The sequence below is a fragment of the Mesocricetus auratus genome, unplaced genomic scaffold, assembly GCF_017639785.1.
Source record: "Mesocricetus auratus isolate SY011 unplaced genomic scaffold, BCM_Maur_2.0 Super-Scaffold_100676, whole genome shotgun sequence".
Lineage (NCBI taxonomy): Eukaryota > Metazoa > Chordata > Mammalia > Rodentia > Cricetidae > Mesocricetus > Mesocricetus auratus.
Window position 1 is genome coordinate 183,217,187 of NW_024429266.1, and position 27,650 is coordinate 183,244,836.

The 27,650-nt window shown below is 51.3% G+C and overlaps 4 protein-coding genes across 10 annotated transcripts; 2 read left to right on the top strand and 2 right to left on the bottom strand.

The window, feature by feature from the left end:
• The first annotated feature begins 1,124 nt into the window (after positions 1–1,124).
• Positions 1,125–3,094, top strand: Spsb2 (splA/ryanodine receptor domain and SOCS box containing 2). Of its 3 annotated transcripts, none has more exons than XM_040738310.1 (3): positions 1,125–1,264; positions 1,702–2,445; positions 2,747–3,094. In XM_040738310.1, exons 2-3 carry the CDS (start codon positions 1,782–1,784, stop codon positions 2,875–2,877), a joined length of 795 nt encoding a protein of 264 aa, XP_040594244.1. In that variant the 5' UTR covers positions 1,125–1,264; positions 1,702–1,781; the 3' UTR covers positions 2,878–3,094. The 3 variants fall into 3 exon arrangements, with proteins under 3 accessions (XP_040594244.1, XP_012965733.1, XP_012965734.1); XM_013110279.3 differs by lacking the exon at positions 1,125–1,264 and adding an exon at positions 1,349–1,491; XM_013110280.3 differs by lacking the exon at positions 1,125–1,264 and adding an exon at positions 1,379–1,532.
• A 266-nt stretch (positions 3,095–3,360) lies between these two features.
• On the bottom strand, positions 3,361–6,726 carry Tpi1 (triosephosphate isomerase 1). Its single transcript, XM_005066012.4, has 7 exons — positions 6,456–6,726; positions 5,298–5,421; positions 5,131–5,215; positions 4,924–5,056; positions 4,363–4,448; positions 4,055–4,142; positions 3,361–3,927 (listed from the first exon to the last, which is right to left on the bottom strand). The coding sequence occupies exons 1-7, from the start codon at positions 6,679–6,681 to the stop codon at positions 3,809–3,811; spliced, it is 861 nt and encodes a 286-aa protein (XP_005066069.1). The 5' UTR covers positions 6,682–6,726; the 3' UTR covers positions 3,361–3,808.
• Positions 6,727–7,415: 689 nt separating this feature from the next.
• On the bottom strand, positions 7,416–22,456 carry Usp5 (ubiquitin specific peptidase 5). Of its 2 annotated transcripts, none has more exons than XM_005066010.4 (20): positions 22,289–22,456; positions 19,480–19,605; positions 18,102–18,168; positions 17,838–17,971; positions 17,542–17,687; positions 17,096–17,280; positions 16,363–16,457; positions 15,529–15,722; positions 14,725–14,796; positions 14,154–14,241; positions 13,911–14,036; positions 13,258–13,411; positions 12,852–13,026; positions 12,200–12,288; positions 11,306–11,497; positions 10,714–10,857; positions 10,493–10,638; positions 10,133–10,286; positions 9,852–9,936; positions 7,416–8,095 (listed from the first exon to the last, which is right to left on the bottom strand). In XM_005066010.4, the coding sequence occupies exons 1-20, from the start codon at positions 22,397–22,399 to the stop codon at positions 8,002–8,004; spliced, it is 2,577 nt and encodes an 858-aa protein (XP_005066067.1). In that variant the 5' UTR covers positions 22,400–22,456; the 3' UTR covers positions 7,416–8,001. The 2 variants fall into 2 exon arrangements, with proteins under 2 accessions (XP_005066067.1, XP_005066068.1); XM_005066011.4 differs by having other exon boundaries at positions 11,375–11,497; positions 22,289–22,455.
• On the top strand, positions 21,434–26,816 carry Cdca3 (cell division cycle associated 3). 4 transcript variants are annotated; one of them, XM_040739413.1, is made up of 6 exons: positions 21,434–21,481; positions 23,529–23,676; positions 24,563–24,784; positions 25,839–26,132; positions 26,255–26,358; positions 26,484–26,816. In XM_040739413.1, exons 1-6 carry the CDS (start codon positions 21,449–21,451, stop codon positions 26,640–26,642), a joined length of 960 nt encoding a protein of 319 aa, XP_040595347.1. In that variant the 5' UTR covers positions 21,434–21,448; the 3' UTR covers positions 26,643–26,816. The 4 variants fall into 4 exon arrangements, with proteins under 4 accessions (XP_040595347.1, XP_012965878.1, XP_005066066.1 ...); XM_013110424.3 differs by lacking the exon at positions 21,434–21,481 and adding an exon at positions 22,568–22,864; XM_005066009.4 differs by lacking the exon at positions 21,434–21,481 and adding an exon at positions 22,580–23,294 and having other exon boundaries at positions 24,658–24,784.
• Positions 26,817–27,650: the final 834 nt, after the last annotated feature.

The window sequence follows — 27,650 nt, forward strand, 5'->3', positions numbered from 1 at the left end:
AGGATAGCATTTTATTACCTCTAAAAAATTTTTTAAAAAGACTATTTTGTTTTGCCCGGTGGCACACACCTTTTAATCCCAGCACTTGGGAAGCAGAGGCAGGCAAATCTGAGTTTGAGGCCAGCCTGTTCTACAGAGCAAGTTCCAGGACAGCCAGGACTACACAGAAAAACCCTTTCTTGAAAAAATAATACTGTATTTTACATGGATTTTTTTTTGTGAGTGTGTGTCTATGCCACATTCGTGTAGAAGTCAGAAGAGAGCAGTAAACCCCCAGGAACTGGATTGGATGGTTATGAGCTGCCGTATGGGTGCGGGAACCTGAACTGGGTCCTCTGGAAGAGCAGCCAGTGCTCTTAACTGCTGAACCATCTCAGCAGCCCCACATCTGAATTTTAAAGTTAAAATTAGCAGCCATATGTGACTCACACCCCTATAATCCTAGTGCTTGAAGTAGAGCTAAGAGGAGCAGGAATTGAAGGCCAGCTCTTGACTACATAGCCAGTTTTGTCCTACGATAGGCAACAAGACACCATTTCAAACCCGACCAAACAATAATGAAACAAAGGTTGAAAACAGGCCAGACAGGGTGGTACACATTTTAATTCTAATGTTTAGGAGACAGAGGCAGGGCAATGTAGGCCACAAAATAAACCTCTGTGGGGTGGGGGTGAAAATTACCTGTAGCATTATGGGATATTTGGTTTATCAATAGATAATTGAGGAGGTCAAAATTCAGTGGCAAACTCCCCCATGATAATGCAGCTGGTGACCTAGTTTAACTCAAAACTAACCCTTCAAGCACATTCACTCAGTAGTCTCATTACTCAGGAGGCTGAGGCAGGAGGATGAATGACTACCATTTCAGCAACACAGGAAACTCAGGGAACAAACACAGCCCCTGCGTTCTACGGAATGGGAGCAGTAGTTCAGGAAGGGTGTCAATGCCTCTTCCTCTGAGGGCCTAGGGAATGACTGGTCCAGCAGCACAAAGGTCTCCAGTGGACAACACGCTCCACCGAGACTCCAAGGCGGTGATGTCATCAAAGGGTTAATTCTAGACTCGCACGCGGGGGAGGGGCGGGGCACACAGCTGCCAGGTGGCTTCGGAAAGGTTAACTGCGGTGAGGAAGCCTCACCACGGGGAAGATCGAGTCCTGGGAGGGGACAAGAGGTTACCCGTCTAGAGTGGGCTGCACAAAACATGCGCGCCTGTCCACGACTGGCGTCACCACAGATTCTTTGCCTCGATTTCTTGCAGCCAGTGAGGTCCCCACGGCGGGGCGGGGCGTGGGGGGCGTGGTCTGGGCGGTGCCCAGAGGGTTAACCTCCCACAGGGCCTCCGGGGGGCGGAGCGGGGGCGGAGCGCGCGGGCCGGCGTCCTGCGTCCCCGCTGGAGCCGGAAGCAGTCGCGGGTCAGGGGTGCGCCTAGCCTGCCCCCGTCCGTCCGTGCTTCGGCCGAGGTCCCTGCGGGCTGGGGAGCCCGGCGAGGTGCGGGGAGAAGGCGAGCGTGAAGTCTGAGGGGCGAACTCGTGAGAAACTTGGGGGGCGCGGCGCAGATGCGGTGAAAGCCGAGTGATGGGCTCACGGGGGTTGGGGGGACCAAGCGCAGGCTGGTTGTCACACCCGGGTGAAAGGACGGCAGGAGCGCTAGGGAAAGATGCTGCGCCTCACAGTCCTTTCTCCTCCCACACGCTCCAGGGGACGATCCGGAAGTTCAAGTTTCAGAAGAGAGACTCTGCAGGAAGCCTGTTGCGAGGATCCCTTCAGCTGCTCACCTCATGGGCCAGACGGCCCTAGCAAGGGGCAGCAGCAGCACCCCCACCTCGCAGGCTCTGTACCCTGACTTCTCTCCTCCCGAGGGCTTGGAGGAGCTCCTGTCTGCTCCCCCTCCTGACCTAGGGGCCCAGCGACGCCACGGCTGGAACCCTAAGGATTGCTCCGAGAACATCGACGTCAAGGAAGGGGGGCTGTGCTTTGAGCGGCGCCCTGTGGCCCAAAGCACTGATGGAGTCCGGGGAAAGAGGGGTTACTCGAGGGGCCTGCATGCCTGGGAGATCAGCTGGCCCCTGGAGCAGAGGGGCACACACGCCGTGGTGGGCGTGGCCACCGCCCTCGCCCCGCTGCAGGTTGACCACTATGCGGCGCTTTTGGGCAGCAACAGCGAGTCCTGGGGCTGGGATATTGGGCGGGGGAAATTGTATCATCAGAGTAAGGGCCTTGAGGCCCCCCAGTACCCAGCTGGACCTCAGGGTGAGCAGCTAGTGGTGCCAGAGAGACTGTTGGTGGTTCTCGACATGGAGGAGGGGACTCTGGGCTACTCTATTGGGGGCACCTACCTGGGACCAGCCTTCCGTGGACTGAAGGGCAGGACCCTCTATCCCTGTGTAAGCGCTGTTTGGGGCCAGTGCCAGGTTCGCATCCGCTACATGGGCGAAAGAAGAGGTGAGACCTGGACTAGGTGTGGGGAATTACACTCTGGGCAATGATTTGGGATGGAAACTCAAGCTTGGACCCCAGGAAGGGGGCTTCTTGTCACTTTGGCTTGTCACTTAGATGTCTTTGCCTCTAGCTTCGCTCCCAGGCCTTAACTGGATGTATGGTGCAGAAATTCAGAGCCTTAGGTCTCCCTGAGCTGTGAGGCAGAATTGGAGGAATCAATTAGGGAGCCTGAACAGGACCTTAGAGTTTGAGGATGTCTGGCTGGACCTGTGCCTCCTCTGACCTTGCCTTCCTTCTCTCTCAGCCGAGGAACCACAATCCCTTCTGCACCTGAGTCGTCTGTGTGTGCGCCATGCGTTGGGAGATACCCGGCTTGGCCAAATATCCACTCTGCCTTTGCCCCCTGCCATGAAGCGCTACCTGCTCTACAAATGACCCTGTAGCACCAGATGGCACAGGCACCTGGTCATCATCAGTACTGTGGGGACAGGTGGAGAGGCACCATTGGTCTGGAAAAAACCAGTGAAGCTGAGAGAAGAGGCCGGGCCTCTTCACCAACCCTTATAGATGGGTGAGACGCGGAAATGAAGCTGAAGGCTGTGGCAGCCTGGTAAAAAGATGTTTTTCAAGTAAAAGATGAGTTGTATTGTCACAGCCTGGTTTGTTTTTGTTATACCCCCCACAGAATCCTATCACTGTCATAAGAAATTATAAGAAAACATGCAGCCGGGCGTTGGTGGCGCACGCCTTTAATCCCAGCACTCGGGAGGCAGAGGCAGGCGGATCTCTGTGAGTTCGAGGCCAGCCTGGTCTACAAGAGCTAGTTCCAGGACAGCCTCCAAAGCCACAGAGAAACCCTGTCTCGAAAAACCAAAAAAAAAAAAAGAAAACATGCAATGAGAGGACAAACTACAAAGCTCAGGACCAGGTGTTTATTTCCCTAACATGTAAGATGGTTCACAAACACAGTACTAGGGCTTCGGCACTACGGGAGAGGGGACATCCCAGGCCTTAGAACAAGAGGATGTTGGTCTTAGTGTACGCTGAGAAGGAAGAGGAAGGTGACTTTACTCTCCTGTCCTTGCGAGGGCCTGAAGGGACAGAATCAGTTCCCCTCCTTCAGCTCCCCCAGCCAGGAAGGCGTCTTGGTGAAGTAGGTGACATTATTTCATTCATTGTAAGTGGTAAAGGGTTGGCCTGGTCCCAATCGTTACAGGGAGGTGTAAAAGGTTTGGGAAGGTACAGTGTGGATTAGGACACAACGAGGGGCAGATGACATCAGAAGCACGTGACTGACGGGAGCAGTTCCTAAGCTCCTGGGCAACCTAGTACTGGCCTAGCGGAGGGTAGGGGAGGAGGCTGGCGCTTATTGTTTGGCATTGATGATGTCCACAAACTCAGGCTTGAGGGAAGCACCACCCACAAGGAAGCCGTCCACATCAGGCTGGCTTGCCAGTTCTTTGCAGGTTGCTCCAGTCACAGAACCTGTAACATTAACAGGAAGATGGTTTTGTCAGGCATAATAGGATTGGTCCACTTAAGCCCCACCCCTCCATGGGGCCTCAGTCTATCTTAGCCCACTTCCACCCTGGCTGGAGCCAAACCCCCTCACCTCCGTAAATGATTCGGGTGCTTTGAGCCACCTCATCAGAGACATTGCATTTCAGCCATCCCCGAAGCTTCTCGTGTACTTCCTGGGCCTAGGAAGACAAGGCACACTAAGTAAGACCCTTCCTGTTCAAAGAGAGCAAACAACCCACTGGTACTTGTATGGAGAGTTTAGTTTCTGGAAAAGTCCTGGCATCAGAATAGCAAGCCTCCAATCCCAGACAGGCCTAGAATAAACATCCTTGGCAAGTCACTCTTCTTGATGAGCTGAGGGGGTGTGGGGGCGGCTGGGGCTTCCGGGCAGTTAGTTACCTGTTGAGGTGTTGCAGTCTTGCCGGTACCAATGGCCCATACAGGTTCATAGGCCAGGACAACTTTACTCCAGTCCTTCACATTATCTGCAGGATGGAGATGACAGAGAAAACTGTGAAGAGGAAGGAGCAGCCCAGCCATGCTCTCTAGGGTATAACAGTAACGGCTTGCGGTCCCTGGTGGGCTTTGTTCCTCACCCATTTGTGTGTGTGTGTATCGCTCGCGCAAACACGCGCATGTGTGTGTGTACACATGCCAACAGAGACTAGAGGATAAACTTGCAGGAGTTGGTTCTCTCCTACATGTGGGTTTGGGGGATCAAACAGGCCCTCGAGCTTAGCACTAAGCACCCTACCCTTACCCACAGAGCCTTTTCACCAGCCCCTAGTGAATTTTCAAGTTAGGGTTTCCACCTTCTGCAGGAACAGAAGTGATAAAGACCATGCAAGTCGCCCTCTCTTTTCCTGGTCCAACATATCAGGCAGGCTGCAGGGTTTCTGACCTCCCCACCCCATCTCTGCGGCCCTCGATAGGGTCAAAGGTCCCTTTCTCCAGAGATACCTGCGATGACCTTGGTTTGCTCGAAAACAACCTTCTCGGTGATACCAGCTTCCCTTTCATCTAGCTTCTCTCCAATACAGGCGATGACTCCGAGGCCCTCGGCTAGTGCATGCGCCACTTTCTGTCCAATCAACTGGTAAAGAACAAATACAGTGAGCCATCTCTCCCGGGTGCAAGCATCTCCTTACTCCCCTTCTGCTTACTGACCTCATCCGACTCTCCGAAGACGTGCCTTCTCTCCGAGTGCCCCAGCACTACCCATTCGGCTCCTAAGTCTTTGATCATGCCCGGGCTAAAACGAACAGATAACACCAAGGTTCAGCAAGAGTCCACAAGGAAGGTTCCCTCTACACCCCTCTCGGCCTCCATCTCACCTGATCTCCCCAGTGAAGGCCCCATTGGTCACTTTGTAGCAGTTCTGCGCCGCCACAGCAATCTTGGGATCTAGCTTCTGTCTGGCAAAATCGATGTAGGCGGAGGGGGGCGCACAAACCACCTCTGAGAATGAGATCAAAGGAAGCCTTCACTTTCTTGGTTCTATTTTCCTGGCTTTTTCACTCCAGAAAGATGACCTTTGTCCACTGCACAGCACAGGCTGGGCCTGTACCAATCCCATAGCCTTCCTAATGCTCATGAGAGGCCACGGCCCTCACCCTGCCCTCTGCTCTTTTAACAGCTGTGGCTCTAATTTCCTCAGGCTATTCTGGGAATGGGCACCTCCTAGACTCAGCATTCCCCGGGAGCCAACCCTTTCTAAAATAGCCTAGCCCCACTTCTCCAAGCCGGCAAGGATTTTAATTCAAGAAAATAGGCCAGCTACTGGAGTTTGCATTGGGCTCTTTAGGAAAGAAATTAGCAGACGATACCCTTCGGTTATTCTCAAGGTTCTCTGATTTGGGTGGGTAGGTGAGGGAAGCATGGAGGACAGGACGCGAGCAGCAGGGGGAGTTGTCTAGCTCGCAGAGACCTCGTGTTTTCCTATTTCAGACGGAGGAGAGCTGCAGGATAACTTTTCACTCCTAAACGGCTCAGTCCCTAAGGTGGAAGATAGAAGTGGCCCAGACTGTGGAGGGGTAGGGATGTAGGAGCCCCAGCTCAGAGGCCTAAGCTAGCTGCGGCGCGGGGAGGAGTTTCGGGCTACGTGCAGAGACGCACGGATCTAGAGACCGAGGGGGCAGGTAGCTGTGAGACCGCGCAAGCTCAGCTTCCTCCCCCACGCTCTGGGGGACACGTGCCACTTTTCCTGATTATCCGCCCGGACACTGGTTCCGCTTCTTAACCGTGCCTCCTAGGTGGTCCATTCCTAGGGGCGACCTTCCACCCAGCCCCCACCCCACGAAGCCCTTTCCTGCTCCACAGGCCCAGGGCGCCATTTAAACGCCTTTCCATCTCAGCACATCTCTATGCTGCCCGGACACCAAATGGCCCTTGTCCCCAGGCCAGCATCCAGGTCCACTCGGATAGGGAGTAGGTGCTGCCACGCCCGATCCACACCTACCCCCCCGCCTCTGCCGCTCCCAAATGGAGCTCACCGGTGTCTGCCGGCAACTTGGCCGCGTTCAGGGTGCAAATGAGTTCTCCCAGGCACTTCTTCCTCCCGTTCATCTTCCAGTTACCCCCAACGAAGAACTTCCTGGAAGGCGCCATCGTGCTGCAACTGACTCGCTGAAGGTCAGTATGAACGCACGGCGCTGGCCACTGGCCACTTATATAGAGCGCCGTGAAGCAGAACTCCTCCTCCTTCCCGCCCTCCGCCATGGTTAGCCCGGCCCCTTGCTGCTAGGCCTTCCCCCTCAGCCTAGCCACCTCCCGGTGTTTTGATATTCTGACGTTTCTCCTTTCTTGTAGCAACGTTCTACGGGGTTCCGGGGGGGCTCAAACGTCCCGTCTGTTGCTCGACAGTTGAGATGTTGAGCCTCGCGCTCAGGGAAACCAACTTTGCGATTTCAGAAGACCGAGGGGCATTTCCCTTGGAGCTAGCAGCAACATGGCCTTAGACCAGTCTCATTGGGACAGAGCCCCCTTCCCGCACAGCACAAGGCAGACATGGTTGAGGAGCCCTTCCAGCAAGCCCAAGGGAAGAGGCCCAAGTGTTTCACAAACGTCGCTGGTGATTCCTGGGCCTCCGTCAGGTCTTGGCCAAACAGAGCAAACGAGTGGGATACTGGTGCAGGAGCGGAAGGGGAGATTGGCTGCTGCCTTGTAAAACCTGTCAGCTAATACCATACTGACTGCCCACCACCCGCTCTAGACCCTATCTATCCTGCAACACTGGGGCTAGACCAAGCACATGGTTAGCAGAGGGGACACCTCACTGTCAGGTTTCTGAGCACTTCTAGAACTAAAGACAGAATTGCCCGGGGGCGGGGGTGGAGGCAGAGCAAGGGACCCCAGTGGGGCTTCTCTGAACCTATCGTGCCACCTCCCTGCCCCCTACGCCAGTAATTTTCCCCAGGGAATCTAAGTTTGCCTTAAAGAACTGAACAAAACCAGCCAGTCATTGTACTTTTATTCACATCATGTATTTTGGCATTTTTCCAGAGGACCAAAGACAGAATGGGAGGCTGAGGCAGAAGAACAAGGGGTGAGAGGTGTCCCTATTTCCCTCATATCCGTCTTTGCCCAACCACAAAGGAGCACACACATAAGGGGAGGGGAGGTACAGTCGCTGCTCCCTCCCCTGGAAGGATGCATAAAGCCACACACACACACACACACACACACACACACACACACACACACACACACAGAGGACCCCTCCCCACTCCAGGGGCTGGGTCATCACAGAGAAGCAGAGCACTGTGGATCCCAGGGCAGGGAGAGGAAGCAACAAGGTCCCACTGTGGACAGGCAGTTGGCCCCGTCCTGACCCATCCATCCCTGCTCTATCCCCGAAGTCTACTGAGTACCCCTTCTCTTTGCTGGGCCATTCTCCTATGGCCTCCAGCTCTTTCCGGCTGCTGGGGACAAAATGAAAAAGGGTACAGAGCAGGGGGCTTAAGTCCATCCCTCAACCCCCATCCCTCATGCCAGATGGTCTGTCCCCTGCCCCGAGTGGTAAGGGTTGAGGGCAGGCTCTTAGCTGACCACTCTCTGGTAGAAGTAGATGTAGCCCAGGTCCTTGGGTGGCTTTTCAGAGGCACATACTTTCTGGTCATTGTAGATCACCCATCTGGAAATGGGGGAGGGGACAGAGGAGGATGAACAAAGTGAGCACCCCAAGTTGCATCATGTTCATCACTTGGGTGCCCACCTGCGATCCCTGACGTGTTTTTCTGGGGAAGGATCCCAACTTTCATTCTATGCTGAGATCCCCAAATCTACAGTTCAGGTAGCAGTCTGGAACTCCAAAATACCATTACGAGTCATTTCCCGTTTGAAGTCTTCGGATTGTTATTTAGACAGGATCCCAACAGCCCTGGCTGTCCTGGAATACTATGTAGACCAGGATAGCCACAAACTCAAGGATCTACCTACTTCTGCCTCCACAATGCTGGGATTAATTATGTATACAACTACATCCGGCCAGATTTTTTTTTTCCCAGACAGGGTTTCTCTGTGTAACAGCCCTGGCTGTCCTGAAACTCACTCTGTAGACCAGGCTGGCCTCAAACTCAGAGAGATCCAACTGCCTCTGCCTCCTGGGTGCTGGGATTAAATGTGTGCACCACCATTCCTAACCAGATTGTATTTTCAATAATTACAATCATTTATTTTGCACTAATGTGTACTTGAACCATGGTATACACAGAGGTCAGAGGGCAGTTTTCTGGTTGGTTATGGGAATCTATCTCAGGCTGTCAGGATTGAGGTAGTATCTTTACTCATTAAGATCTTTTTTTTGTTGTTTTGTTTTTGTTTTTTTCAAGACAGGGTTTCTCTGTATTGTTTGGGAGGCTATCCTGGCACTCACTCTGTAGACCAAGCTGGCCTCGAACTCACAGAGATCCACCTGCCTCTGCCTCCCTAGTGCTTGGATTAAAGGCGTGTGCTGGCTCATTAAGATTTTGTTAACCTAGATTGTATTTTTATAATCATCTTCCACCCATTCATTCCTGTGAAGCTGGAGGAACCAGAGAGACCAATGTTTTCTATCCTTTCCTTTTTCTTTTGTAAAAAAGGATTTTTAAAGTGTGTGTGTGTGTGTGTGTGTGTGTGTGTGTGTGTGTGTGTGTGTGTGTGTGTATGTGTCTGTCTGTCTGTCTTTGGGGTATACGTATGCACATGAGTGAGAGTGCTCATGAAGGCCAGAAGAAGGTGCCAGATCCCTGGAAGTAGAGTTACAGATAGTTGTTAGCCTCCATCTGGATGTTGGGTCTTCTGCATGAGTAGCAAGTGCTCTTAACCAATAGCATCTCTGTAGCCCACCCCCACTCCTTTGGTGACAGAGTCTCATAAGGCCCAGGCTCACTTTAAGATCATTCACCATAGCCAGGCGGTGGTGGCACACGCCTTTAATCCCAGCACTCGGGAGGCAGAGGCAGGCGGATGTCTGAGTTCGAGGCTGGGCTGGACAGACAGCCTCAAAAACAATACAGAGAAACCCTGTCTCGTAAAAACCAAAAAGAAAAAAAAATATCATTCACCATGTAACCAAGGATGAGCTTCAACCGCTGGTTCACCTGCCCCCACCTCCAATGCTATCCCCGGGGCCATAAGCCACCACACACAGCTACTAACTAGCATTTCCACTGATTACAGTCTTTGCCGCTGCTGCTGCAGGTAATCCATAAACACGCAGATGACTATGTACTGGTAAAACTTCATTTAATAAAGCAGTCAGTCAGATTCAGCCCCGGGATGTGGCTTGACCACCCCTGTGGGAGGCATTTTTTTCCCTGCCTTCTACAAATATTCTAGCGCTCCCAGGTTGCCCTCCTCATTCCCCAGCACCTCTCCATTCACAGTGCACATCGCTAGCCACTTACCTGCCTTCCTTCTTGATGTGGCAGACGTAGTGGCCACACATAGTAGAAGTCCCCATGTGACTAATGAAGGCAAAGAGCTGATACTCTGCGGAAGAGAAGATAAAGCAGAGAAAACACGAGGTTCCTGTGTGACCGTATTTAACAGCTCAAACTCACGACAACAATTTCAGGGAACGTGAGGCAAAGCTTCTAAACCCTCAGACAGGAGGGCACAACGCTAGAAAGAGGGGCCTGGTGCAGCAGAGAGCCTCAGGTTTGCCCTGATGCTTGGGGACACTCACTTCCAGGACCATCCCGGACTTTAGGTCCCACTGGTACAGACTCCGAGATGGAGTCAGCAGCTGAGCGTCCCTCTGAGATGTCCATAGCAGCTTCTGCATCCAGGTCATCAATGTGACTGAAGATCCAGTCTACAGCCCGTTCTAAACTATTGTTCTTGGAGAGGAGGGAAGGGTTATTTTTCTAACAAGGCAGGCAGGCAGGCACACCAACACCGTGGCTATCACAATCACACAAGGGCCAGCCAGCTTCAGTCACAATACACAAGGTTTGGTACCACTAACCAGAGGTGTTCGTGTAACTTTACTCCCACCCTCACTTTTCCCCATGAGCCCCCAGTCCTTAGCTGGGGCAGCCCATACCGTGGCCCGCAGAGCTTTCAGGGCCTGGTCCCTTGAGAAGCCCATGGAAACAATGGTGGTCACACAGTCCTCTGGTGGGGGATCAGCCGCTGCACTGGTGGAGCCAGGCCCACTGGAGCCAGGCAGGATGAGGGGATTTGCAAAATCTGTGGATGGGGAAGGGATGAGTGTTTGGGGGTGGATGGAGGCCCTGCCCCACCCTGCTCCCCACCTCTGCCTACCTGGATCATCCATGTGCGACATGACCCAGTTCATGGCTGCTTCGGCCCCACTGTTCCCTGTATAGTAGACAGCTTTCCGGCAGGCATCCATAGGGAAGCCCATTTCCACCAACTGTATGATAACGGATTCATCCAACATGGGTGCTGTGGTAAAACGGTAGGCACTATGACTTACTGCCACTGTTTCTATTTGTTTCTCTATTCTCCCACATGGCAAGCTTCTAGTCTTTTCCAAATTACCTTTTTCTCTTCCATAGACAGGTATTTCAGAACTAAAAATAACCTGAAGCAAAATGTGGACCTGGTATCCCAAAGGTGAACCATTTCCTGCCATTTATGGTGCATGATACTCCTTCCCCTCCCCAATCCAACCCAAGAAAGTAACAAAGACATAGAGGTGATTAGTCAAGGCTACTGACATCCATATTAAGACTGCAACTGGGAGTACTGTAGCCAGTCTTCACATCCAGTAAGGATACAGAGGAAATTGGAAAGGGAGGAGGACAGGAGAAACAAAGGATGGAGAGGGCAGTGAAGGAAAGCCCTCCCCCATTAGTAAGGAAGAGAGACAGGCAGGAAGAAGAACACTAACATGTCGGAGAGGAGAAGTGAGGGGAGCAGAAGGAGTCTTCGTCTTCGTTGCCATAGAAACCAAGGCTACCTTTGGGCTCATCCGGAGTGACCAGGGGTGGGGCAATGTCAGGCAGCTCCTCCTCTCCTGGCTGTAGCCCTGCGCCCCTCAACTGGGAGATGTCTAGCTCCTCTGGCATCTCAATGGACACATCTGCAATCGGCAGGGCAGGGAAAGGGTCACTTCAGCAGCTGCTTAAGGCTCTCCGGCACACACAGCAGAGCCTCAAGTTCTGCCCAGGCTTCGGAACTGCTCTTACTAGTTCCCACCTTGGGAAACGTACAAGTCTAGGAGTCAAGGGACCTACATTCTAGTCCTAAATCTACTACCATCTGAGCTACAGACAGGCCAGCAGCCTCTCACAGAGTGCCTTACACATCTGTAGGTCTCAATGTCCTTATCAAGAAAACCAAGATAAATCAGTAGTGTCAAGTTAAAGCCAAGGACCAATAAGACCTGCTTCAAATTACTACTAACAATAAAACTAATTTTAAATTATGACTGTCAAAACAGTTTTAGCCAAGCATCATGGCACATGCCCTTAATCCCAGCATTTGAGAGGCAGAGGGAGAGGCAGAGGCAGAGGCAGGCAGATCTTTGAGTGTGGAACCAACCTAAATTACATAGCAAATTCCAGACCAGCCAGAAAAGAACTACACAGTGAGACCCTATCTCAAAAACAGTAACAAAATAAACTCAAAAATGTTTTAATCAGTCTTTTCAAAAGAGACATTTTCAAACACACAAAATGCTTCCTCTTTTAGAGAAAAGTCTGAGGAATGCTAGTTGATACTATGTTAAAACTATCTTTTTCTAGGGCTTTCTATGTCACCACCCTCATCCCGACCAGCATACCCAGTTTCTTGGGCACCCAGTCTAAGCCAAAGGTGAACTTCTTGATCTGGATGACCAGGTAGTCAGGGAAGGAGGCAAACCGTGTAGTCCTGGAGAGAGAAAATGTGCTGGTACCCCAGGACGCTCCTTTCTCTACCTGGATTTGGACTTTCTTAGGGACTCCCCTCTTTTCTTGCCTGGGTAGAGGTGAGGGGCCTACACAAGGGGCTGCAGGAGCCAGGAAGAGTACTACTTTATTGGCAGAAGCAGCAATGGGCTGGGGACTTGGTCCCTAAAACTGAAGTGCCTCTTCAGATCAAGGCCACGCCCAGTGGCCAACAGAAAACTATTTGCTAGAAGTCAGACTACGCCTTCAGCTGACACTACGAGCCTGTGGTCTGGCATAGTGGAAAGGATGTGCAGAGGCCACACTGGGAAAAGCCTGCACTATAAAAGAGGAAGTGTCAGGAAAGGAAAAGGTTACAGATGCAGTTGTCACCCGTGTCTACCCCTGCTGGGGCCTCCTGGTCCCCTCAGGAACAAACCCCAGGCCCAGAGGATTTAACCTTGTGATATCAACCAAAAGGGATGAGGGAACATCCAAGGGGCAGCCATGTCTTTGCTGATTACCCCACCAAAGGCCTGCAGCTCAAACCCAGGCCAAAGGACATACTTGACAGCTACTGATTTCGCCTGTAGGGCTGTGCTCCAGAAGTCGTCCACCTGCTCAGGGGCCCCATAGGCTTCCAGGCAGGAGCTGAAGGGCACCTGGGCCCGAACCAGTTCCGGCAGTGGTAATTTCTCCTCTTCAGCTTGCCGCTTCTTCTCTTCGTACTCTAGGAGCTCCTCTGGTGAGAGAATTGGGTGGTGCACTCTTAGAGGAAGTCCCTGCTCTCTGCTCAGCTTTGCCCTTGATCCCTGTTTCTCAACCACCAAAGCCCACTGGACACGTCACGTGTCCTTGCCTCTCATTCAACAGTGCTAGCGAGCTGCAGGAAGAGCAGCCCCACTCCCACTGGGGCCCAGCTTCAGACCGCAGCCTCCATTCACACCAAGGCCTAGCTGAGCAAGCAAGCTACCTTTGTTAAGGGCTGCATCCATGGGCACAGGCAACTGCATGATGTAGTCAACTCGCTGAGTGTACTTAACCTTCTCTGTGGCCAGGCATTTGATCTTTTCTTCCACCAAGAAGCGGAACACTTCATTCGGATTTTCAGAACTCCGGCAATTCCTCTATGGGAAACAGGCAGAATAGGAAGGTCTGGGAGGCTCAAAATTGTTATTAGGGAGCCGGTAGGGAACAGCAGTGGATTAGAAGACAGCCACTCAGGAGCACAGGGATGCAAGACAGAGCAAAAGCCTTCCCTAACTAACTACCCTCAAACCCTGCTTCTGGCCTGTATACTCTACCTGACTTACCAGTGGTAATTATTGCTGGGCTGGGGATGAACCCAGGAACTCGTGAATTCTAGGCAAGTGCTCCAGCCTGCGCCCCACCGCCCAGTCCTCTTATGTCTCTTACTGTTGTTGTTGTTCTAAGCTCAACTAGACCTATCACAAGAAGGATCCCGTCATCACTCTGTGCCTCAGGTGCCGCTACTATACAGGGCAGATTAAGTGCAAACAGGCGGCTGAACTACAGGACTGGTCTGAGGAGAGGAAGTAAGTGGGTGCGAGCTGAAGGCAAACAGGAGAACCAATACTAGCCTCCCTGCCACCCTCCCATCCTTACCTCCACCATGTTGATAAGGTGAAGGAAGAACTCCTGGGCATCCTGCTGTCGATTGGTGGAGAACTCAGGGTGGCCCTTGCCAATGAGGGCCTTGAACATTCGAGGGGCAATGCCATCTTGAACTTCCTAGACAGAACCAGGGCAGAGACTCAGTAGCCACCCACTGACCTAATTTGGATACCTCCCAGATCTTGGTTTCTTTATATAATTCTAAAGCCCGAAAAGGATAAAATCCTAACTCACCTTTTGTTCTGACACCTGCTCTCCATCACCTGACTCCAGTGCTGGCTTGGAATATTCTCCAGAGAGAAGGCCATGGCCTAGCTTGGCGCTGTAGTAATAGCCAAGAAAACTATTTAGCTTCAGTCAACTAAAGATCCTTGCAGCTGTCTGTATTTTTCCCTCTTTCCCTCAATCTTGCTCATGACCCAACTTAAACAACTCTTTTTTTGTTTTGTTTTTTTGTTTGTTTTTTTCGAGACAGGATTTCTCTGTGGCTTTAGAGGCTGTCCTGGAACTAGCTCTTGTACACCAGGCTGGCCTTGAACTCAGAGAGATCTGCCTGCCTCTGCCTCCCAAGTGCTGGGATTAAAGGCACCACCAACACCCAGCCTAAACAACTCTTACAAATGTGTGTGTGGTGCTGTGGGAATAGGGACACCTTGGGCTGCGTGAGAACTTGACTCAAGAGGCAGCCCACAGCTTCTAATTGTCCAGGGGCTCTACTGATTTCTGCCCCACGTGGTCTTGGTGCAGAAAAGTAGAAAGCTGTGAAGCTCTCAACAACCTTTGTACGAATGACCTGGCTACTTACACCTGGGTGCTGAAGTCCTGGGTAGGGTCTGCTGGGGCATTCTGGAAGATCTTCTCCAATTTATCCACATACCTAGAGGCAAACAGCAGGGAAAAGGAAGGGACAAATCATCTACTAATAATACCAGGAACATGCTCTGCCTAAAGTTACAGTCCATTTCTCTGCAGCAACCTGTCCATCCTCCCCTCTCAACTAAAGACAGCATGCAGTGTACTCAAGGCACTCTTCCTGGCATCTTTCCCAAGAGAGTCAAGGAAATGAGAAAACAGCCCAGGATTAGAATAAGCAGAAGTCATGTTCTTGTGTTCCTTTCTGCTCTGCTCCTGGGAATGTGTGCTATGGCAGCTTTATAACATGTTCCCTTCACAGCACACCTGCCACAGAAGAACACGGGCTACTCTAAGAATGAGAGCAGCCGCCGGGTGTTGGTGGCGCATGCCTTTAATCCCAGCCCTCGGGAGGCAGAGGCAGGCGGATCTCTGTGAGTTCAAGGCCAGCCTGGTCTACAGAGCGAGTTCCAGGATAGCCTCCAAAGCCACAGAGAAACCCTGTCTCGAAAAACCAAAAAAAAAAAAAAAAAAGAACGAGAGCAGCCACACAGACACGAGGACAGCTGAAGGCCAGTGTGCAAAAATAACAACCAAGAGAGGAGCAAGGATGCTAGGAGGTATTTGGTTTTAGTCAACTAATAATTTTCTCAGCTTCATGGTTCTCCTTAAGTAATTCAATAATGGGAAAACACTAAACCCTACTCAGGTTGTGCAGGTACACAGCCACAGGTCAGCAATAAAGAGAACCACTCACTTCCTCTGGAAGTCAGGGATGCTGAAGAGCACCTGGACCACAGAGTTGAGGTAGCAGCTGTTCCCCAGATTCCGGATTCCCGTGTAACCAGGCCCAAACAGAGGCTTGAGTGGCACACCTGACTCCTGGATCAGCTCCCACTCACCAATCCGCTGGTTCATGTCTATCTCCAGCTCAGTCATTGTCTTGTCCGTCTGCAGGGAAGGGGACTTTAGACTAAGCAAGAAACTCAGTCCTAAAGTTTCCCAGAGTCTAGGTCACCCAGATATAGCCCAGGATTTACAGAATTAGGGCCCTGGGCATATTAAATATCATGTAGTCTCTAATCTCCAGACTGGGAACTATCCTAGATCCGTTAGTCATCAGGCCTTTGCTTGAATGAGGGAGTAAAATGATCAAGATTCCCCTTCCCCAAACATTTTTTCCATTCTGAAGTCATTTCTACTTACTTTTAGATTATCACTGGAAGAACACTTCCTCAGAGAAACATCCCTGATGCCCTAGCCAAGCCAGGGCCTCTGCTGTAAACTATGGTAGTGTCATACTACCATCAACTCTCATGCCATTGGTCAGTAGTTCACAATTATCCATTTATTTGTGAACATCACTGAGACTTGCCATGCTCCTAAGATATGTCTATGAAACCAAGGAGCATTCCTGTTTTATCCATGGAGTGACCAGTCTGTAACACGTGTTGGGCAGCATTCACTGAATGACTATAGACTTCTCTTCAAGAGAAATCCATACATCTAGGGGACTGGGTAAGCTCAGCGGCAGACACAGAAGAGTGAAAATGGCAGGAATGAGAATCTGACTCTAAGGGGGGGGGCTCACCTTCTGCATCTTCAGCATGTCAATGCCAAAGTGGGACAAGTGCTCTGCCAGGCTAGGGTCCAGAACCATGTCATCCTCATCATAGGAATACACGTCTAGAGCAAAAGGCAGACACGTGGGCAAGGGAATAGTTTGGCATTGGCCTATCCACCAGTTCTACCTCCTGCCCAGAGAACATAAGGACAGCCGGTAAGGATCACCCTCTTGACTCACTTGGGCATTAGTGAGGCACAAGCCCACCTGGGATTGGTTGTCAGAAGGACCAGGGTGAAACAGGGTGAGGGGTAGAATTGTGATTTTCTTTTTAAATGCATGTGTGTTCATATGTGTACATGGCTTCTTTTTCTCTTTTTCTGGAGACAGGCCTTACACAGCCCAGGCTCACCTCAAGTTTGTTATGTAGTTGAGGATGACCTTCACCTTTTGATACTCCCGCCTCCACGTCCCAAGCACTGGGGTAACAGATGTGGACTAGTGCACTACCATTCCCAGTTTCAATTTTGATTCTGAGTCTACTCTTGTACCATAAGCTACTATAGTAAGACAGGTTTAGAAAGATGATTACTAAACAGATAATGATAGTTGTCTCTAAGAAGGAGACTAGGATTGTGAAAGGTAGTAGTGAAATTTTAAGTCTTTTCACTTTCGTATCAAGGGGATACATCTATGTACTATTCATGCCATATGAAATGAGTAACTGGGACACATTAAGTGGGAAGGGGCAGGTGAGTACCAGCTCCATCGGGTGTGATGGTGCCCAGCTTAACAGCTAAGGGGTAGCCAGTCTCCCTGTAGTGCTCCACAGCATGGTTGTTGCCCCCACTGCCATCAAAGTAGCGTCGGCCACAGAGGATGGAGCCATCTGTCAGGTTGAGCCACAGGTTCTCTCTCATGTCACACTTGGAGCACTTCCAGCCGCTAGTCCAGGGAGAAGAAAATTAGCTGAATTCTGGGTTGGGGTCTATGGGAGTTGAAGTGAGAGGGAGCACTGCAGGCCCCAGCCAATCCAAGAGCCCATCCTTCTCTCTTCTGGCTGTCCCCTGCACTGTTCATCTTCCCCCACATCTTCTTTCTGGTCTCGCTCCCTACCCTCTCTTACCAGCTCCAGCACAAGGGTGGCTGGCCTCTTTACCCTTACTCTAGGGATTGTGCCCAGAGATGGGAGGAGCCAAGCCTCACCAGGGAGGGATCCGAGCAGGGTTGTCCAACTGCTTGAGGTTGAAGGCATGCTTAGACACCTGGCGGACTTCCCCATCCCAAGCTTGTACCTCTTGCTTGCGGGAAGCTGAATCAGCAGAGAGTAGGGCTTCCACCGCACTGGTCACCTAGAAGGAACAGAGTCAACCAGGACCCAAGCCCTGCCCCACACACCCTTTCCACCCTTGGTTTCCAGTTTTGTTAGTGCTGTCCAAGATACACCGGCAGCAGTCCCTCATGCCCTAGGATCTCTGGATAGGGTGGTAAGATATTCATACCCGATCTCTGACAATGTCAGGAAGTCCCCCTAACCCATCCCGGGCAATCTCCAGGTAATCTGGCAAAATGACAATCTTCACGTCCTCGTCATATTCAAACTTCTCCTCGGTGAGGTCAAACCCACCTTCAACACCTGGGCAGGACAGGGAAGAAAGAAGAAAGTAGAGCAACTACCATTTGTCATCATCTCTCCTCCAATTTGCCTCCTCCAGGACTCTTAAGGCCACTGATCAGGCTCAGGGTTCCCCTAGCAGGTAACTCACCAATCGCTAGCCGGGTGGGCTTCTTACGAGGTGGGTCCCCAGTGCCTGCACTAGTGTCCTCTTCTTTCTGCAACGCAAAGAGGTTGAGGGCTGGGTGTGACAGCACACGACTGTCCTAGCACTCAGGAGGCACAGATCTCTAGGAGTTCCAGGCAAGCCAAGGCTACACAGTAACACCCTGTCTCAAAAGGACAAAAACAAAGCAAAGAAAAAAGAGGGTCTGGAGCAGCAATGAGCCCTTGGGACAGAACAAATGAGGAAGATGGAGGGAAAAGAATGGTTAGCTGAACAATGGAATGAAGACAGGAAGACAACTGTGGCAAGTTTTAGTGACACAAATGAGAGCAGGTGAAAGAAAAGCAAAGGACAATAGGGGAATCAGGTGTGCAAGCTAGTTTACGTCAATTTGACACATGCTAGAGCTATCAGAGACGAGGAGGAGTCTCAGTCGAGAAAATGCCTCCATAAGATAGGGCTATATGCTGGGCAGTTGTGATGCCCAGTACTCAGGAGGCAGAGACAGGCCTCACAGATCTTGTGAGTTCAAGGCTAGCCTAGTGTACAGAGTGATTTCCAGGACAGGTTCCATAGCTCCTGAGAAACCCTGTCTTGAAAAACAAAGCAAAACAAATAAAAAACAACAACCACAACAAAGATTGGGCTGTAGGCAAGCCAGTAGGGCAGCAGCTCTTTTTTTTTTTTGGGTTTTACGAGACAGGGTTTCTCTGTATTGTTTTGGAGGCTGTCGGTCGGTCCAGCCCAGCCTCGAACTCACAGAGATCCGCCTGCCTCTGCCTCCCGAGTGCTGGGATTAAAGGCGTGCGCCACCACCGTCCGGCAGGGCAGCAGTTCTACACCTGTGGCTGCAAACTCTGGTGATGGTGGGAGTCACCTATCAGATATCCTTCCAATCAGACATTTACATTACAATTCCTAACTGTAGCAATGAAAATAATGTGGTTTGGGGTTATCACAATAGGAGGAACTGTATTAAAGGGTTGCAGTGTTAGAAGGTTAAGAACCACCGCTGTAGGGCATTTTCTTAATTAGTGATTGATACGAGAAGGGTTAGGCCCTTGTGGGTGGCACCACGGGGCTGGCAGTCCTGGGTCCCATAAGAAGGCAGACCGAGCCAGCTAGTATGCAGCACCTCCATGGCCTCCCCGTCAGTTCCTGCCCTACCTGAGTTCCTGTCCTGACGTCCTTCAATGATAGACTATGGAGTGCCAAATAAAGTGTAAGTGCTTTTGGTCATGGCGTCTCATCATAGCAATGAGAACCCTAACTTAGAAGGAAACAGAGATACAAAATAGGCAGAATGTGTCTATTCTGTAACTGTCTGGATGTTCCCAGCACATAGCCTAGCCTCTGTACCTACCAGTCGCCGGGTCCTCCGGAGATGAAGGTAGACACGCTGGCCTGTCTTGTTGAAATGTCTCTCCACATACTGTTTCCCGAAGCCCAGGAATGTGTTCATGCAGATGTAGAGGCCACCCTCAGACTCCTGCAGGACACAACACAAGTGGGGGAGCATAAGAAAGAGGAAGCTTGGACATGTGGGGAAACTGCAGGTTCCCTGACACTGTGTAGCTCTTGGCAACTTATCTAGCCTGCTGGGACATGATATACGACACGACTTAAGTTCTCCCCATATCCTCTAGGAATTTGAAGACAGCCAATGAGTTCATGAGGCAGCTGAACGACGGCCCCCAGTCACCGACCCTCGGCTTGCTCATTCTTTCGGTGGGCTTTGATGCTCACCAATCAAGCCCCTTTGCCGCTTCTTGGCTCAGGACACTCAAAAAGTAAACGGAACTGGCAGTGTCAGGGATTACATTTAGAGGAAAAAGAGCTCCTTGCTGGGAGAAAGAAGGTCTACATTTTCAGACTAATCACCAACCAGACAGACCTCCTAGACCACAGGCACAAAGAACGCAGCAACGAGCCACCTAACCCTGAGTTTGACAGCAGTCAGACCTTTCCTTTGCCACACTCTCCACTAAACCCTGACTTTAGAGGAAAATACCTTGCTCAGGACTCACAGCTAACCCTGCGTGTACATTAGTAAGGGCCTGAAGTCCATCATTTTACAGCCTCTAGCTACTCCTACCTCATCCCTCTCCCCTGTAAGACCCCACTGACGCCCCATCAACCTGCAACCTCAAAGCTAGCCCTTTTGATTTACTTTGATTTATTTTTGAGACATGATCTCCTTGTGTAACCTAGGCTGGCCTGAAACTCACCATGTAGCCTAGGATGGCCTAAACTTTTGTTGTGCTTCAGCCTCCCAGGGCTGGCTGAGGTTACCATGTGTTGCCACCATGGCCAGCTGAGATAGCTTTAATGAGCAATCTGGCCAGATTACATAAAACTCAAGTACAGGTGAGATAAATGCCCATCCTGAATCCTGAGGCGGGAAACCAGGCTCCCCCAAACGCTACGCCTGCCAGTGCCTTTGTACGAGTGATAGAGAAAGTGGGAGAGGAACCTGGGGAATAAAGAGTCTTGTCTCAGATCCAAGGCTAGGAGCCACAGGCATCCTTTTCCGGGAGTAAGTCAAGTGGCCTTGACAATTTCTCACTGTGACAGTACAATTAGGACACTATCCAAGACAGTCAGTGGACCAATACATTGCACTCTCCCACTCCCTAGAATACTATAGGCTGCAATGCTCATGAATAAAGCATTCTCACCACAGGGTCAGCTACACTCTTTCTTCCAGAAAAAGAATCAGAAGATGACCTGATGTACTTGGGTTTGTTACTAAATCAAGTAGACTACACTGGAGATTTCTTGCCTTAGAATGAAAAAAAGGAAAATGTTGGAAAAATTACAAAACAAACAGACAAAAAAAAAAACCTCCCATCTTTTCTGGGTCATTTAAATTAGTTACTAAGGAGAGACAAGAACAACTTTTAAGTTGCTTTAAGTGTAAAGACAGACCCACCGATATAACTCTTCAGATGAAAATACAAGGTGCTGGCTTCAGCACGGATTGAAAACCCTGGCCATCTAGGCCAGCCGTCCTCCCTTATTCTACCAAGGCCAACTTGAGAGAAGCAGAGCATTATCCGGGGCTTAGATCAAAGCCCAGCAAAGCAAGAAAACCACAAATCACAGCACTGGTCCTACAGTGGGCATCACATCATGCTGCTACACTCAGCCCTGGGGATGCATTAATGAAGCCTTTCCACTCTGACTTGCAGTTTTCAGGCCATGAGCTGGTCTGGCTGAATGCTCTGGGCAGGGCCCAACAGCCTCTTGAGGGGAGGGGTGGCGAGGGGGGCGGATCCCGACCAAACTGCAGCCCTTTCTGTTGGGGCCTGGAGGCTCGTCTCCAGCTGAGGATGACACAAGAAGGCAGAGCTGCGGGAAGGGAGGTACGAGGTGGAGCCTGCAAAACGGGAGGCACGAGTGGGTGGCGGCTTTGTCTAACGAGACAAGTGTGGGAGCGAGACGGTAGAGGGCCTTAGCAGCCTCCCAAGCAAGAGACCCACTCTAGGATACCTGAAAAGGGGTTGTCTCGGCAACCTGGGAAGGACGGAGGAAAAGGGAGGGGGCGCGGCCACAATTCACGCCAAAGAAGAAACGACTAGATCTTTCCACAGGGCGTTTTTCCTCCTCCCTACCAGTGACCCACCTCCCCATCCCCTATCCAAATTAACCGCGAGTGGAGGATATTTAACTCAATTTTTCACCAAACTAGATTTCTTCCCAGTCCTCTCCCAGACTAGAAGCTGCAGGCCATACCTTCCCAACCTCAACCCCTGCCCAGAACAGTGGGGAGTCGCCCCTAAGTCCTTCCACATGAAACTACAAAACCCGGAGAGCCCTGCGCAACGTGCAAGGCCACCTCCACCTTTTTTTTCTGGATGTCGCCTGGGGAATGTAGTCCGCTGATCAGGTTCCAACTCTATCTTAGAATGGGAACAAGGGACGGGGGCAACTACAATGCCCATAATGCTTCACGAGACCAGGAATGGGCAGAGCGAGAGCTGTAGCTTCCGGGAGTGGTAGTCACACTACAGCTCCAAATAATGAAAGGCAAAAGCAGGGAGTCGCGGAGAAAACTACAAGTCCCAGGGTGCATCGCAAGGAGGCGGTAGCCCGAGGCTTGCAGGCCTGGCCGAATGACCAGGGCGATGGAAGGAAGTCGTGCTGCCCACGGGCGCGGGGAATGGGCTTACCGGCGTGTCGAAGGAGAAAGCGCACTCGTCTTTGTGGACCCGGTCTCCCGCCTTGGGGACACGGATCGTCGGTAACACTGACAGCAGCGCCTCCTCACTCAGCTCCGCCATGACACCGGCAGCAGCTCCTCCTCACACAGCAGCTCCCACTCTCCCTAGTCCCCCCCCCCACTCGTGCTCTCGCGGCCAATGAGCGCGGCTTGCTGGGCGCATGCGCTAAAGGCAAGACGCGCGAGAACGGCAGTTGGACTCAGCCTGCCGCCTGGTGCTCCGCCCTCTGACCCACTCTCAGCGAACGCCAATAAAAAGCTCTCCTGGCATAACTGATGGTCGAAAGGACCAATCCCGCTCTTCCGGGGCGGGCGCGCAAGAGGCGGGGCCGGGAGGCCGCGCTGTTGTGGCTCCTCCAATTCAAGGACTCGATGAGAGTGCTTTACGTGAGGAGCAGAAACTGAGGGCTGTTTAAATGCATTAGTTAGTGAGGCTTTGTCAGGGACCGTCCAATCGGAAAGCAGACGGGCGTTTGTCTTCTGGGCATTTGAAAAGCAGTAGCCAATGAGGCCGACTTTGAGAGATGTGAGTGATGACTTCGTCAACCAATGAGAATTGCTGCCTCGCCTTAGGCAACCCGTCCTAACTCCGCCTCCATCCATTTTTGTGCATGCAGCACAATAACTCGTCCTATTTTGTTTCGTAAAACCGAGAGGCTGAGTAACACTCAGGCCTACTGCTGACGGGCCGACACTGAACAAAAGTCCCTGCCACCTAGGCACCGCCCTGGGGCAAGTTAGTCCTCAGCCCATTGGCCGGCCCTCATGATTGACGTCCTCCGGACCAATGGCTTTCTGGCCTGGAGGGCGCGTTTCCCATAACTGGCCTATGAGAGTCTGTTTCGGCCCAGCCAATGGGGTCGGGACAGGGGGCGTGGCGGGAAGTTTGAAACTCCTGACTTCAGGAGTTGTTTCTCGAGCTGGCCGTGTCCGCCCGGAGGTCGAGCTGGGGCCCGGTAAGTGCTGCGAATGAGTTAGTGGGTGAATCCGTGGCTCCCGCAGACCTGAGCACGCCGCTCGGAAGCTCTGCTCGTTGTCCCCTCAGAGGTCTCGGAGCCAGCGACCCTGAGGTTCCTCCGCTGTAAACTGGGAGGGCCGGGCGGGCCTGGGGTCCGAGGTCCGCCACGGCGGCCGACCGTAAGCTCCGAGAGCCGCTCCTGACCGGCGTCCCTTCCCCTGCGTCTGCACAGCCGGGCCCTGTCCCCACCTCTAGTGGAGATGGGTTCTACTCAGAGCGTCTCAGGCACTCCAGCGCGGCCTCTGCCACACAACAAGCATCTGGCTCGAGTGGCAGACCCTCGTTCACCCAGTGCTGGCATCCAGCGCACTCCTATTCAGGTACGCTGGGCTGGGGTGGGGATGCCCAGAAACTGTGGAGTCGGGGGGGGGGGCCCTGCCCAGCTTGTCTGCGAGTCCTCGTCACCCTGCCACTCCGACCTTACTTTCTGCACATCCCCTTCTTTTATTATTTATTGAGATTCTAATAGTATCATTTCTGCCTTTCCTCCCTCCAAACCCTTCTATACACCCTTCTTGCTGTCTTTCAAATTCATGGTCTCCTTTTCCAGTAACTGACTTTCTGCTTTTTTTCTCTTCTTTCTTTCTTTCTTTCTTTCTTTCTTTCTTTCTTTCTTTCTTTCTTTCTTTTTGTTTTTTTGTTTTGTTTTGTTTTTTGGAGACAGGGTCTCACTGTGTAACACTGGCTAGTCTGGAACTCAACCATATCGACTAGGCTGGTCTCAAACTCACAGAGACTGATCTCCTCTGCCTCCCTAGTACTGGGATAAAAGGCCGGCACTACCACCATGCCTGGTGATCTTCTGCTTTTTCTTGTTTGTTTGTTTGTTTGTTTTTGTTTTTTGAGACAGGGTTTCTCTGTGTAACAGCTCTTGCCCCGTACTGGCACTTGCTCTGTAGATCAGGCTGACCTCAAACTCACAGAGATCTGCCTTCCTCTGTCTTTCAAGTGCTGGAATTAAAGGTGTGCTACCACCACCCAGCAACTTTCTGCATTTTTTTAAAGCATAATTTGTTATGTATACAGTTTTCTGCCTGCTTGTATGCTGCAGGCCAGAAGAGAGTATCAGATCTCATTATAGATGGCTGTGAGCCACCAACGTGGGTGCCGGGAATTGAACTCAGGACCTCTGGAAGAGCAGCCCGTGATCTTGACCACTGAGCCGTCTCTCCAGCTCCTTTCTACATTCTTAATTTGCATGTGCAGGCTGCATATCCATGGGCGTTAGCAGTTCTGGCTGGGAATATGGGGAGGAGATAAACGCCAGGACCCAGACTTCTTGTAACTTACGGTATGGACAGGTGGAGAGCTCTCCACAGCCACGCCTGCCAACAGAACAGCTGAGTTGTCCTAAACAAGCTGAAGACCCAGATCCCCGCTCCCCTACTCTTGGCATCGCACGGACACCCATGAAGATCAGTGGTGCCGGTAAGTAATGGGGCCAGGGGATGCTGATGAAACTGACACCTATCTAGGGTGGCATCAAGACCATTTTTGTCTTACCTGGATTTTTTTTTTCTTTCTTTTTTGATTTTTCGAGACAGGGTTTCTCTGTGGTTTTGGAGGCTGTCCTGGAACTCGCTCTGTAGACAAGGCTGGCCTCGAACTCACAGAGATCCGCCTGCCTCTGCCTCCCGAGGGCTGGGATTAAAGGCATGCGCCACCAACGCCCGGCCATTACCTGGCTTTTTTATTTGCTTCTTTTTGTAGCTCTGGGGTTTGAACCAAAGGTTTTGAGCATGCCAGCCAGGGGCTCCAGCCTCCTGTTTTGGACTCCTCAATTTTACATTTTATGCGTGAGGACACATACCTGACACAGTTCGTGTGTAAAGGCCAGAGGGCAATTTTAGGGAGTCAGTGGTCTCCTACCGTGTAGCTTCTGGGGATCAATTCAGGTCATCAGGCTTGGCAACAGCTCTTTCATCAACTAAACCGGCCTTTTTTTCTACATGCACCCCCCCCTCCACACACACACTTATATACAGGTTTTCTCTGTGTAATAGCTCTGGTTGTCCTGGAACTCACTTTGTACACTAAGCTGGCCTCAAACTAAGAGATCCATCTGCCTCTGCCTCCCAAGTACTGGGACCAAGGGTGTGTACAGGCGTGTACTACCACCACCCAGCTTTTTTGTTTGTTGTGTTGTGTTGTGTCTTAAGGCAGGGTCTCACATTGTAGCCCAGGCTGGTCTGGAATTTGAGGCAACCCCACTCTAGCTTTGTAAGTGCTAGTATTGCAGGCGTGTACTCCCATACTCGGCTCCCCCAGCCCAACTGGGACACAGGCCCTCCTCCTGGTGTTCACACTCCACCGTTGAGCCACACCCCTAGCTCTTGTCTGTTTTCTCCGTGGCTTGTTTTCTCCCACCTTGCTTTCCCTCTTCCCACCCCCTCCTCGTCTGAGCGTGAGTTTGATGGTCCTCTATCTTTTCCTACTTGGTTTATATCAGAAGGCCACAGCTTGCTTCCCTTCTTTCCTCCAGACCCTCCGAGTCCGCTGGTGAAAGAGCTGAGTGAAGAGTTTGAGACGGAAGCTTCCAAATCCATTTCCCCCACAGAGCTTGCTCTGCCCCAGCAAACACCTTTATCTTCCGAACTGGACCTGCCTTTGGATACTCAGTTATCCCTTGAGGACCAGTTGCTGCCAGGGAGCCAGACTGAACTCCCCTCCAAACAGGTGTTTGCCAAGGAGGAAGCTAAACAATCCACAGAACCCATAATTGCCAGCCAGAACTCAGACAAGCCCTCAAGAGATCCCGAGACTCCCCAGTCTGCAGGTACAAAATGAAAGATTAAGATGGAGAGAAGAGAAGCTGAACTCATGTCCTGGGATAATGTAAGAAGAATAAACTAAGCCCCCAATTCTGATCCTTACGTAACAAGACCTTTCTTCCCCTAGGTTCTAAGCGTAGTAGACGGAAAGCAAACAGCAAGGTGCTAGGCAGATCTCCTCTCACCGTCCTGCAGGACGACAACTCCCCTGGGGCCTTGCTGTTGCGGCAGGTAAAGGAAGAGAGGGTGAAAATTGTCACTAAGATCATCAGTATAGTGGGAGGCCCTTTTCCCCCAGCTTTTACCTTTCCCTGATGTCCCAGCTGGTCCCTCAGCTCATATACCACCTTTTGCAGGGTAAGAGACCTTCTCCTCTTAGTGAAAATGTTAAAGATCTGAAGGAAGGAGTCATTCTTGGAGCTGGAAGACTTGTGAAAACCGGAGGAGGAGGAGCATGGGAACAAAGCCAGGACCATGACAAGGAGAATCTGCATTTTGCTTTGATGGAGAGCTAGGTCCATTCTGGATTTGCCCAGAGTTCGGTGATAGTCTGTGCTCTTCACCTCTTCCCCAAAAGGTACTGAGGAAAGTCTTGTTTTCTGGTTCCTCACAGGCTACCAGCTTGGGGATTTGGACATTGTTTTGTTTTGTGTATTTTCTTGTATATTAAAGGAGATGGTTTTAAATGATGCTTTGTGAATTAGACAGCTGCATTTGGTCCTCCGTGTGTAGAATGGCAGCCTCGGGGTCTCTCTGCTGCCACTTCTGAGCCTCTTCTCTATGCCTTAAGCTTGGATACTCTCCCCGAGGCTCTGCCCTTGGCACCTCTCCTCTTTCCCTTTTGTTTGGGCCTAGCTATTACTTACCTGCTTCTGGTAGTCCTTAGGTCCCTCTCACCCCGACTTTTTTCAGCTGGTGCGTAAGCACTCAACGTTAGTTCCCTTAAAATAAAATTCATGATTTTTCACTAAAGCTCTTCCTCATTGCCTATTCCCTATCCTTGTGGGTAGGAAGGATCATTACCCACCTCTCTGCCTGAACAGTAGTCATGACCTTGTTCGTCATCGTATTGAATATTGAATTCTTCTGTTCAGAATGACCTATCTGTGAGTATGGTCACTAGATCTTGGTGATTCTGTGTTTTTAATCTCTTCTGCCTTGTCATGTGTGTGTGTGTGTGTGTGTGTGTGTGTGTGTGTGTGTGTGTGTGTGTGTGTGTGTGTTGCTGGAGATTGACCCAGAGCTTGCTTTGCTCATGTCAAATACTCTGTTACTGAGTTTCACACCCAGCCCCAGTCCTGTCATCCTTAACACCTGCCTCTTGTTCTCTAGAAGGCCAGTCTCTCTTTCCGTCCCACCACCCTAAACTGTTGGTAGAGCAGTTTTCTTGACAAGCTTAAGGATCATGGTAATACCCCACTTGAAACTCTTTAATGGCTTCCAAGGAAGCCTGCACACATTGTAGTCTGTAGCAAGCTGTTGTGTGCCTCCTGGCCACCCAGCCTCCCCAGCTGCTGACTGGA